This window comes from Montipora foliosa, chromosome 9 (assembly GCF_036669935.1).
Source record: "Montipora foliosa isolate CH-2021 chromosome 9, ASM3666993v2, whole genome shotgun sequence".
NCBI classification, from domain to species: Eukaryota; Metazoa; Cnidaria; class Anthozoa; order Scleractinia; family Acroporidae; genus Montipora; species Montipora foliosa.
In genome coordinates, this window is record NC_090877.1 from 19,541,359 (window position 1) to 19,554,545 (window position 13,187).

Below are 13,187 nucleotides of genomic sequence, written 5' to 3' on the forward strand. Positions count from 1 at the left end.
CCCCCCCCCCCTCTCTAACCCGTACCTTTAGATATTTAAAAACTTGAGAACAGATACCAATATCTTTTATCCGACAACCCTGCTTGTGCAGGAAGGTTTCTCCGAAAGGATTACAAGCCAGCTCCCCATGATGACAGCAACATCAGACGTTGCAAAAAAGAGGCAAATGATATCCAGGACAAGCTTAATGCTGTCGTAACCAAGTTAGAAAAACACGACAACAGTCCTTTTACAGACAATGGCAAACTGAAGACTGGCCTCAGCTGTTTTGTCTCAAGTCGGTTTAAACGTTCTGCATCTTGTAGAAGACCTGGATAGGGTGATGGCTAAATATAAAGCGACATTTCCTATTGGTGCCAAATCTAAAGCATCCAAATCAAGAAAAAAGAAGGAACAGAAGAAAAAAAGGGAGAAGAAGAGGATTGCTGCCTCAGAAAGCCGTAGGACCCGAACCTGTATAATTTTTCGGTCTTTGGGAGGTGAACCCATTGATGACAACTATGAAACAGAAGTATGTGGCATTCCTCAGCTAGAAACCGTAGACCTAGAAACCCTCTCGCAGTTTAAATCAAGAACAGACCTGGCATGTCTGCGGGACCATGCCAAATGTTTTATTGGCAAAGCTCACAACGTGGTTTGCGACTTCTGTGCATGAGCGATTGTTTCAATCTATCATATGTTGACATTCTAAATAAGTTAAAGCATGTGTTTATGTTGATGCAATATTTAGACATTATGGATAGTCAAAGGCGTGGCATCTGTCTATTTGGAAAATGTTTATTTATTCATTATCGAATTTGTGAAATTTAATTAAGAACCCCCTCAACTTACTTGAGAAATCTAATGTAGGGCCCCCCCTCCTTTCCATTATTTTAACTTAAGGCCCCACCCCTCTGGTTTTAGCCCCCCCCCCCCTCCTGATAATTATTGCACAGTCCCTTAATCCCATTGTTACGTATGTATTTATTAATATTTACAGAGTACGCAAGAACCGTGCGACTGATTCCGACGATGGTTGGCATAATTGATAAGAAGAGGTTTTACAATGTACATTCTAAATGTATTCACCACATTGTGTGTGCGGCGTATTACTAATCGCACGTGTGATTGAGATCTTGAAGTATCAATTTCTTGCACATTTTTTAATATACATGTATTAGTGGACTCGGAGAAGAAAAAACAATTATCAACCCCCTCTGCATGGCCCTCATCGTCGCTTTAATTTACCGCGAGAGTGCCATTGTCTTCTTCTGTGTCGACCTCTTCATCATTTTGTGATCTATGATAAGATTGTTCCAGTTGTGCTTTCGCTGAATATGAGATTTAAACGAGTTGAATTTCTGAAATGATTGGCTACAATCGCAACATGTTATCGTGAAGTTTGGCTCGTGACTGTGAATAAACTTTACATGACTAAGGAGCTACTATCAGCGAAGCTACTAGCACAGTAACAACATCGGAACGCCATTTTCATTTTTCGCGCCGTGGCGGGAGAGTGGTGACGTCAATGCTTTTGTTTACCCACACGGTGAACCTTTGAACCCAATTAGTATTGCGTTACGCAGACTCATGAGAAGACAAAAAAGGTTTGCTTTCCCCTTGTACGTGTGATAATTTCATTAAATGTGTCATGGATTAATGAGATAAGTTTTCAACGCTGCTTTAAGTGGTATGGATAATGTTATGGTTCGTTACTGTAGTCATTCAATAGGCCATTTATTTAATCACAAGTTCTCTTCAGTTTCGTATTTCAACTTGTGGCGCACCCAAAAATTTAGTTTTGAGGAAGAGTGCGCCAAAGAAGGTCTCTCGCCATTTACTCGCGTAAGTGATGACTAGAGTCCGCATTGCTACTGGTATGTTCTCAACCTCGACGCCGACGCGATGTAAACGATCGCCACTTGTCGCCTGACGTTTTCCAGAGGATCTTCGATTGCAAGATGGACGTTCGTCGAATCGAATGGAATGAAAATTCTCTATTCGTCCTTTTGACTGATATCCGTTTTTCTTCGCCAGAATATACTCAACAATCGAAGATCCGGATGAGTTTTTCTCGCAGTTGCGAGACTTTTTGAACTCATTGGACTTGATTATCAAGCAACCTCTGAACGACCACTTGCTTCTGGACGTTTGGATTCAAATGCCAGCGACTTCAGAGTACCCGGCTACGATTGCGTGACATGTAACGCTTGCTCCCGTAGTCCCACGGTCGTGATGTAATCATTAAATTTAAATATATATATATAGATATATATATTTTTTTTCATTTTTTTTATTTTTAAGGCTCAATGAACGTAAGGCTAGTGAAAATATCGCTCCCGCAGTCCCGCACTCCCGCAGTGGGAAAAAAAAGAAAAAAACATTAAATGGGTCTAGAAGTAGTGCTCCCGCAGTCCTGCACTCCCGTAGTAGAAAAAAATGAATATTAATTGAATCTACAACTGGTGCTCCCGCAGTCCTGCAGTGGAAAAAAAAGGTCTAATTAGCTTAGAAGAAAAGTATCCTAAACATTCATAACAGCTAAGCTTAGTCCTAATTAGGCCTAAGGTTAGAAAAGTTTTTAGGCTAAGGTTAGCTATTATGAATGTTTAGGATGCTTCTTAAGTATTTATCTTTTGTTTCCATATGTAAATATTTATTGACTGCAGGACTACTGGAGCAGGCATTTAATGTCACGCAATCGTGGCCGGGTATTCTGAACTTTAGCCGGCATAAATGCCCTCAACCCCGCCGAGCAAATTGTCGCTCTCATCATTTGAAATGGACGATTCAGACACGCCTGAAAAAGTTTTGCTCATGGAGCAGCGAAGTAATCGCATAATGAAGAATTTTAATGACGTGTGCAACAAACAGAGAGGAAATTTGGCTATGGTGCTTTTAATGTGTGTATTTGACGACCCTTCCTCGGAGACCCAGGGGCAGATCGCGGAGGCAAGGGGAAGTCTAAAGGGGCAAAAGAAAATGGCGACAAAGAAAAGTATAGTAGGGCGAGAAGAGCCCCTGGGGACACGTTCTTACCAGACAAGTTCCAAACAGCAGGGGTAGTTCTCAATTCTGATTGGTGCCAGAAATTCTTTGTGTTTTTCTGCCCAATCAGAGGTCAGCAGGCCGTGAAGTCATTTCGTGTCTTCTTACACGGAAATAACTTGATCGCCATACTCGCCTGGTTCGTTCGGGAAGGTTTTGCTCGAGGAGAAAAATCTCAATCACAGCACAAAGTGTACAGGAAATCGTTCGGAATATCGGCGGAGAAATACGCTGGACCTTTCGCAGGTATCGTTACAGTCGCGTATTTCCAAGTGTGTGAGGTTTTTGTAAAGATGTCCTCCCCGATTCACCTAAAATAGCAGTGATTAATTTTCACCTAACAATTGAATTATTTTCATTCCGCCCCCTTTTCCTGGTCGAGGTATTTCTAGATTTCTTACATGAATTGCTGTGGCAGAAACTTTGCTAATATCGAGCAATTCTTGATCGCACGGGCCACACTGGTATGTCGAGCACACAGCATGCAGCACGACTTTAATTTTAATGCTCGCCAAATTCAACGCTATCGAGCTCGTGTTCTCTTCACGATATTGTTCACGATGAGCCACCCGAAAGAAACAGTTGACGACTGTTGTCGAGTGCGTTCTTACGTTTTTGTTAACAAAAAGAGAAAGCGAAACCTTTATGGTGAGTTTTTGAGAATATTTGAAGACGTTTTCAATCAAAATTAAAAATCCAGGCACATAATCGATGGTCTTTCTCGTAGAAAGGGTATAAAGGGTAAAAGCAATCTGAAAAAAAAAAAGTCGTCACTTGCCATTTCAGCAAACCACTTGTTGAAAAGGAGACATTCCCTTTCTCCTTCGACACCGACAAGCACAAACTGCTTGTCACTTTGACAAGAAAGAATGTCATAGAATTTCCTTTGAAAATGTACCAATTAAGCAAATTCCACCATCCGCGGTGGTGTCTTGTCCTGGTGAGTTAATCAGGCTGCCACTGCTTTCCAAAATCAAGCAAAGGAACATCCGTCAAGGTATGCATATTCTCATTAATTATGTATACACACACACACACTGTATGTAGATGTAGAAACACATGTTTTATTATACTGACAGTGTACTAGAAAATAAAATTTGCCATAGTTGTAATGGCATATCCTTAAGTTTCAAGTTTGTTGTGAATTAGTTAGTTTTAACTTATTACACAAGATGCCATATCCTTATTGTTTAGGAGGCTTAGAACAGGTGTTCAACCGAGCGCTCTAGCTTAATACCACACATGCCACCTGAGCCACTCCAAAGGATAATAAATCAAGATTATACAACCGGAAATAGAGTTTGTTAGATTTGGTCAGGTTTATCTCAAAATTTTGTCCAGTGTCCTTCCCTGATTTGTCTGGAAACAAGTGAGAAGCATTATTTTGCATTCTTAAAGGCAATTTTCAAAAATTATGTGGTGGAGTTTTTTCATCTTTCAGCTGTTTCATAAATATTTGGAACTCTACTTCAGTTTTGTTCTTTCTCACATCATGTACTGGGTCAAGGAATTATGATATGGTTTCGAAATCTAAAAAAACAAAATACTGCTTCCTGAATTGGTTTTCAAGATACTTTTCAAAATCAAGTTTTAGAGGGTCTTTGAGTAGCACTGTACCATTACCATACCAACAGTTGGGACCCAGCAAACACCCTTTAAAACATTGCCTCACAATAGTATTACACAGGTATGAAGCTGTTGCCCTTTTGTAGGGATTGGAGTAATCTTTCCATTGAACACACGACTATTAAGAGTGGAAAATCCTTTCAAGCTTCCTTAAACTGAGAAAATAATTTATCTTTTTATCTGTGACCACATTTCTGTCATCCTGTAGAGTGCTCTTTTACCTCTTCAAAGATTTGTCTACCTAGATTATGTAGCAGTGACATTTTGCATTTTGCCTGAGTATGATATTTATGCTGATTTCAAAACCCAAACCGCTGGACACAGTTGAACAACAATAATAATTATTATTGTTCAACTGTGTCCAGGTACGTACTTGTGCTATAGAAAGGGTATGCTTTTTCCTTCTTTCTGTGGGAAATATCAAATAGTACATCAAATCAGTTAATAATGGTACAATTTCTGCAGTTCTATTTAGTTTCCCTAAACTGAAACCTAGCCCCTTTAACAAAGTTTAGGCCACAGCAATTGATGCAAGAAATCTAGGGGGCAGAATAAAAATAATTCAATTGTCAGATCAAAATTAATCAAAAAGCTCGCACACTTGGAAATACGCGACTGTAACGATACCTGCGAAAGGTCCAGCGTATTTCTCCGCCGATATTCCGAACGATTTCCTGCACATTTTGTGCTGTGATTGAGACTTTCTCCTCGAGCAAAACCTTGCCAAACGAACCGGGCGAGTATGGCGATCAAGTTATTTCCGTGTAAGAAGACACGAAACGACTTCACGGCCTGCTGACCTCTGATTGGGCAGAAAAACACAAAGAATTTCTGGCACCAATCAGAATTGAGAACTACCCCTGCTGTTTGGAACTTGTCTGGTAAGAACGTGTCCCCAGGGGCTCTTCTCGCCCTACTATACTTTTCTTTGTCGCCATTTTCTTTTGCCCCTTTAGACTTCCCCTTGCCTCCGCGATCTGCCCCTGGGTCTCCGAGGATGTTGACGACCCAGAATCGAAGCCAAATTAAGGCCATGGTCAATGAAATCGTCGAGGACGTTTCTGTAAAAAGTGGGTAAAAGAGGGTTAAAGAGGGCCGTGGAGGAACTTGTTGGCGATGGCACACGTTCAAGATACGTGGAGAGCTTGACAGTACCTGACTGGAAGCTTGTCCACTTTCAGGCGAAGGCAATGGTCTCCTCTAAAACGTGGCAGTCAGTGATTAACATCACAGGGCTTGAACGAACAGGGGTAATGCACCTATCAATGTAAACCCCGTGGAGAGGGGGGCGGGGGGAGTGCGGGCAAGGGGTGGAGATTTGCCGGCGAAATCCATCTCCTGCGTGGGAGGTTTGATCGAGTACCTTTGCTCGGGGGTCGGGACATTTAATTTTTTTCGGCAGAGAGACTGGGACCAAGATAAAGCGTGGTTAACTGGCATCGTCTTTCTTGGCTTTGGAATGGCGTGGGTTTCGGAGAAGGTGAGTTTTTTATCGATGTTTATCTGCTACTTCATAGGCCATCTAGTCCTGGGTGGGGATTTGTAACTACATTTTGATGAACGTATGCTGCCCCACCTTTGGGAAATTGACCAGAATTTTTGCTCCTTGGTCAAATCCCCACCCCTTGCCCGCACTCCCCCCCCCCCCTTCCCCACGGGGTTTACATTGACACTAAGAATTGATCAAGTTTATTTTACTTTAGTAATTTGGCCATGATTTCTTTAAAAATTCAAGCATAATATTTATGTTTACATGTTTCGTTGTATTTGTTTTGCTTGGTTTGTTTCTTTACATCATACACCAGATATTAACTTAAATTCTTTCCCCTCAATTCTTCTTCTTCTTCTTCTTCTTCTTCTTCTTCTTCTTCTTATTATTATTATTATTATTATTATTATTATTATTAATTGTGACATTAATTATGACAATAATTTATTTAATACAACAGATATTGACTTAAACTCTTTCCCTTCAAAACTGAATGTGATGTTTATTATTATTATTATTATTATTATTATTATTATTATTATTATTATTATTATTATTATTATTATCATTTTCATTTTCATTCTCAGTATTGTTATTTCAGGTCTAACTGAGTTTCGAATACTCAAGCACCTTGAGGAAATTGCAGAACTTTCTCTGCCACTATCCAAGTTCAAGAAGCCTTTTCAGGATCTGAATACATCCAAGACTTTAATTTTAAACAGAGTTACTTCTTGCCAGATCCATGTCGATGTTAATTACCGGTAGAATTTGTGTTAACTGAATTTTTATCTAATTTATGTTGTCTCCAAATGTACATTTATTGGAAATTTATTTTTAGATTTAATACTTGATTAGCTAAGTGTAGCCCAAAGATAATTGGACGGAGTACACTTTAGGAATATATTGTGTTTGTAAGTACAATATTGTTGGTTTGTTTGAGAACTTTTAAAAAAACCAAGATAATATTACTAGACTGTACTTTAGGTGGCACTCCCATAAGTATAGTATAACCGATTCTTTTGCTAGAACCAAGGCAATAATTAGGTGGCACACCCATGAGTACAGTATAACCCAGTGTTTTGTTAGAGTCAATATAATATTATGAGGCTGTACTTTAGGTGGCGCACCCATGAGTACAGCATAATTCAGTCTTTTGTCAGAGCCAAGATAATATTATTAGGCTGTACTTTAGGTGGCACACCCATGAGTAAAGCATAACCCAGTCTTTTGTTAGAGCCAAGAAAATATTATTAGGCTGTACTTTAGGTGGCACACCCATGAGTGCAGTATAAACCAGTCTTTTGTTAGAGTCAAGATAATATTATTAGGCTGTACTTAAGGTGGCACACCAATGAGTGCAGTATAAACCAGTCTTTTGTTAGAGTCAAGATAATATTATTAGGCTGTACTTTAGGTGGCACACCCATGAGTGCAGTATAAGCCAGTGTTTTGTTACACTCAAGATAATATTATTAGGCTATGCTTTAGGTGGCACACCCATGAGTGCAATATAACCCAGTGTTTTGTTAGAGCCCAGATAATATTATTAGGCTGTACTTTAGGTGGTGCACCCATGAGTACAGCATAACCCAGTCTTTTGTTAGAGCCAAGATAATATTATTAGGTTGTACTTTAGGTGGCGCACCCATGAGTGCAGTACATGTATAACCCAGTCTTTTGTTCGAGTCAAGGTAATATTTTTAGGCTGTACTGGTGGCGCACCCATGAGTACAGTATAACTCAGTCTTTCATTAGAGCGAAGACAATATTATTAGGCTTTGCTTCACTGAAGAGATCATAATCACTCGTGCGCTGTTTTCTATGAAGCTTAAAGGGTCTGTGTCACGCTATTGTAGTCAAATGTCAAAACACTAAAGGACGTCTTCGAATCCGAGGGGGCGTCTTCGAATCCGTGCTGGGGGGTGGGGAGAAAATAGTCTTGCTATCTGTCATGGTGGGAGCGGGGGGCTCTGGAATAACCCATTCCATGGAACCAAAAAGTTATTATTACTCCATTAAAAATTCCCAAAATGGTGGCTGTTTAATACAGGTTTAACTGTTGATATATTGATATATGAGATATAATCTGCAACTTTCAGCAAAATTTTCTCAAAAGTCAATAAATTTATTATCTTAGAAGAATAACAATATAATATGTCTGTAATCAGTTACACTGTAAAATAATGTTATTCTTATCTCGTAATTATGTTGTTATTGTTATTATTATTTTTACTTAACAGATAATGGCATCAATGGAAAAGCTCTTTTGTCTTACCGAGAGAGCCTTGAAGCAGCTCATACCGGTAATTGGGATGAAGTTTCTCAAAGCACTTGAGAAGCTTCAGAAAAACTGCCCAGGTGGTGGCAACATTGTTGTAGAAGCTGTGCAAGAGGATTAGGCCCAGGCCCAAGCCCCCTCTGACAAAAACAAAAATTAGGTAAAACACATAAACATAGACCTCCTACATCTTGTTGGAAAACCAGGAAATCTTTTGATTACATACAATATTCAATATTATTTTACTTCATTCTTATTCATATAAAGTGAGCTTTTTGGTTGGCATTGCAAACTGAAAAAAAAAGTGAATTCCTTACTATTTAGGTTTTTTGAGAGTATTTTATAAATACAAAACATTAAGAGCGATTATTTTAATCCATAAAAGGGGGCGTAATAGTTGGTGCTTAATATACCAAAATAGACGAAATATTAAATGATTTAGGGAGTAATAAGCAAAAGTATTTGTCACGGATCACATGTAACTAAAGAGTATAATCACTAAAAGTATTTCGAACGTATAAAGATTACGTTTATGATTATGATGTAAGTATGGTGATTTTTCATCGGATGAACTTTTATTCAGCTGAAAATGTTGATTTTATTTTACTCGATATGTAGGGTACTTTTATACATATATTTTACTCAATACTTTTGAGTACTATTAAAACTCGTTGTGTGAGTAAATTTCTGTTTTACTCAAAATGTAGAGTACGACTTACTCAATCTATGAGTAGATGATCATTCTACTCAAAATAAAGAGTCAGTATGGATGCACCTCTCTTGAGTACTTTTACCTCTAAATTTGAGTTAATGTTACTCAATGTATGAGTACAACTACTGAGTAAGTTAACTCACCCTGAGTAAACTTACGCCATCCCGAGAGTATAAATTATTCAACATTTCTGCTACAGGTTACTATGGATGCAACTTTACTATTTTGTGTTCAATTTACTCGGCTTTTTTTGCTTTGTTTCTTCCTGGCTGTTCGTCACCGGAGAAAACCAAAAGATCAAATTTGGTTCTTGAACAGCCCAATGGGGAAAAAACAAAATCGGGAAGTTTCTTTCTCACGCCACGAAGGACTTACCATTGTCGAGGAGCGGTAAATACACTAACCATTCAGTCAGAAAAACCTGCATCAAAACGCTTCTTGATCCCGGAGTGTCACACAACAGTGTAGCCCAGCTAAGTGGCCATAAAAGCCTCCAAAGACTGGATAGCTACGCCGTAGCATCTCATCAACAACAGCGTCAGATGTCTAAAATACTGAGTGGGAGAGAAAACTAGGAGCCGAAACCAAATCCAAACCAGTCAAGTGGCAGAACCGTTCAAGACTCCAACCAGACACCTGGCATATTTGCGGGAGCAAACATTGGTGTAATAAACACCAAGAATTTTGTCCTTTCTGAAGCCTCTGGATCAAAGCAATCTTCACACATTTCGCTCCCGAACAAACGCCGCAGTCATGTTATTGAATCTTCAGATGAAGAAGATTAACAATTTTCCTTAACTTCGTTGTAATCGACGTTCGCAGTGTATCACTAAGATTGGCTTTTGTTTATTGTACTGTTGAACTTTGCTCGACTTCGTGATTTAGTGAAAATAACAACTTTTGATTGGGGATTATTCTGATCAAAAAACATTGAAATATTCTGTTCTTTTGCACTGTTCAAATACACTTTACTGGCTTCACAAATGAATGGCTTTATATCATTGGCCCTCTGAAAATGCGCGCGAAACAAAACAAATGCTGGACAAAAGAAAGAAAGAAGAAAGAAAGGAATGAAAGGAAAGGCGCGGTGGTCATACGATAAAATCCTTATTATTATCAATATACGCGCGGCCAAATAGAAAATCGGCCTGACACTACGCGAGAGCAAATAAACAATATTCCCTCAAAAAGTCATGTTATTCCCTTATTGTCTGAGTTAGGTCGGGCCGGACGGGAAAATATTTGGCCCTCGGGCCAAATATTTACTCGTCCGGCCCTCCCACTCAGTCAATAAGTACATAATATTACGATGAATTATGGTCTCGGGTCTTTTGCAGTGCACGCGCCTCAGTACGTTGTGAAATGAGTTCCCAGCAACTGTACGTTTGCCTGATAGTTTATCGGTTCTCAAGTCCAGGCTAAAGACGCACACTTTTAAGCTTGTTTTTGAGTTTTAGCTATTTACTTATTAATTTATTTCTTTTCCTTTTATATTTTTTTTCTTGTAATTTCAATCTCTACATATATACTGTAAATTGGGATATTCGTTACTTTTATAATACTTATGTAAGCGCTAAGAAATGGTTCTATAAGCGCTATTTATTATATCTCTCAGATAGTACGCGCGCTGTAATTGGCTAAATTAGCGGGCTGTATTCTACAGTACGGCCCGCTGTACAGCCCGCTAAATTTAAAATTTCGACAAAACATCATCTACAATGATCTAGCGAGTTTTTCATGTCATTTCTGTTGCATAAACTTGTTTGAAAACTGTTTGAATCTTGCAAGCAACTATTTCAAACTTTACAGCCAAGAAGATTTAGTTTTTGGGATTTTGGCACGGCATTCTTTGTGGTAGTTGAACCGTCCGCTTCACTTTGACTAGTTCCCTTGCCCGCTCGCCGGTTAACCTCAGAGATATAATAAATATCTTACTAACCTCATTTTCTCGGTCCTTACTGTAAGTTACCGATCCTCGTTTTTTCCCGTTGATTTATGGTCCGCGCGCTTCGCGCTTGGGCCATAAATCAACGGGAAAAAACTCGGTCCGTAACTTACAGTACGGACCTCGAACTCGGTTAGTAAGAGGTATATCAATGCCATTCTTATTTTGCATTTTAAAAGCAGTAGGGTAGCCGCTCAATTCAACTTTCAAAATTTTAAAGTTTCAACCGGTTGCCAGGGAAAGAAGGATGTGAATGTTTAAATTTCAAGGGATCGTTATCCTACTATATTATTTGCTATTATAGTCTATTAGGTTTACTTTTTTGATACTTTACCATAATCGCTCAATTCATCAATTAATTTTAACAATGAAAATTGAAACCAATAAACAACTGTTTTTTTTCCCTGTCAAGCAAGGGTCCAATTATTTTGAGAGATCATTTAGCATCGCCTTTACGTGCAACGGCAAAATTAACATCCAGAAAACGGAGCTGGCTGCTGCTCTGTTTCATAACAAACAGCGTGAAAATTTTATTTTCTCAAGTCATCTTTCTCGTCTAAGAATTTACTTAATTTCTGTAGAAATATAACAGGCAAGAAGTTCGATAAAATCAAAACTCTGTATTCAGTCAATCAAGTCTATTTACAGGCGAATTGGAATGTAATAAATACCACGCAGTAGCTCAACAACCGTTTAATATGTAGTAACGACCACTTCAATAAAAAAGAAAAAAACGGCCACAAAACGCGGGTGGTTTGCAGTAAAAGGTTTGCGGAATAATCTTCTAGCAAAACTGTGCATAAATGAGATACCGTATCGTCAGAACGCCGCAACGAAGGCTCAAACAAGTCAGTGTATCCACCAGTTACGCAGCTGCCTACTTAGATTTATAACAACTGGTGCATCCTTTCCATCACAGTTTCTGGAATAAAAGGTGCTCGCCAGCATCCCAACATGATCCTTTATGTCACACTTAGCGTGGTGGGTTCACAGTTTTCAATACTATTCAATTTATGCGCGTGAATTGAATTTTCATCTAACTTTGGGGTTAGTTATTCTTTCAAATGAACTCCCGTTGTGAGCAATCTCGTTTCCTGGGTTCTCTCCTACCCGGAGGGTAGGGGAGAGAACCTGGGAACGAGGTTGGATTGTGAGTTAGTTAACACCAATAAATTGCTCGTTTCAGTACCCTTGGATAAAAAATTAAATTAAAGCAAAGCAACCATATTGCACGTCGATATTTGGTAACAGTAACTCTGACTGGCAAACCTGAGGTCGACGGCAATCTTTACCTGAGGTCTTTTAAGTAATTTTAGAATCATCACAAGGAAACCAACTCTGAAATTTAAGATATACTTACTTCGACTTGACCAAGATGCGCCAGTGTATCCACCAAATATGTAGCTGCCAACTTTGATTATAGTAACAGTAGGACCCTTTCCATCACAGTTCCTGTGGAAGGTGGATGCTGCCCAGCCATCTGTCTTAGCGCGCCAACATCGCACAAACCTGCTGCGAGATGAACTCTGGAGGACTGGACCTAAAAACGAATTTAACTTGACGAGGTACTTGGCATCGAGGTGCCCAAGAATATTGGACGAACACAGGACCCCTAAAAAGAAATTAGACACAGACAGTTCTTATTATTCTTCGTCCCACCACTATAAAAGTGCTTATGATAAGTTGAATCCTGGAAACAATGATACAAAAATCGCAATCGAAAACCGAAGTCTACAATGTTCAAAACAAAGGTAAGGTCTACATTCATTTGAAAAAAAAAAAAAGAAACAACACAAAAAAACAAAGAGAATAAAACAGACAACAGAGTAGTTGCTGCTCCGTATACTTAGCACCAGAATCTTTGTTCTGTATACTACTGTCACATTTTTGCAATAGTTATGAGATAATTTATACTTAATAGTTTACTAAGTAAAAAGGAACACCGATACGCCTAAGCCTGCGGATTTCTCCTGTCCTTAAAAAAGAATAATAATAATAATAATAAATTAAAATTAAAAAAAAAACCGCGTGCTTTTTAAGACTCAAATATTGCACGAGGAACAAGCTTTTTCATTCAGCACAGTTCACTTATAAGCCGCTATATCAGCCA

At 38.9% G+C, this 13,187-nt stretch overlaps 1 protein-coding gene across 3 annotated transcripts in view; it reads right to left on the bottom strand.

The window, feature by feature from the left end:
- LOC137970757 (uncharacterized) overlaps positions 1–13,187 on the bottom strand; it is a 31,212-nt gene that overhangs the window by 14,759 nt on the left and 3,266 nt on the right. For all 3 annotated transcript variants that reach the window (XR_011116859.1, XM_068817318.1, XM_068817319.1), the window contains exon 4: positions 12,438–12,689. Coding sequence is in view for 2 of the 3 variants with exons in the window: in XM_068817318.1 (XP_068673419.1) it covers positions 12,438–12,689 (252 nt within the window). In the remaining variant the exon portion in view is untranslated. The remainder of the gene's footprint in view (positions 1–12,437; positions 12,690–13,187) is intronic.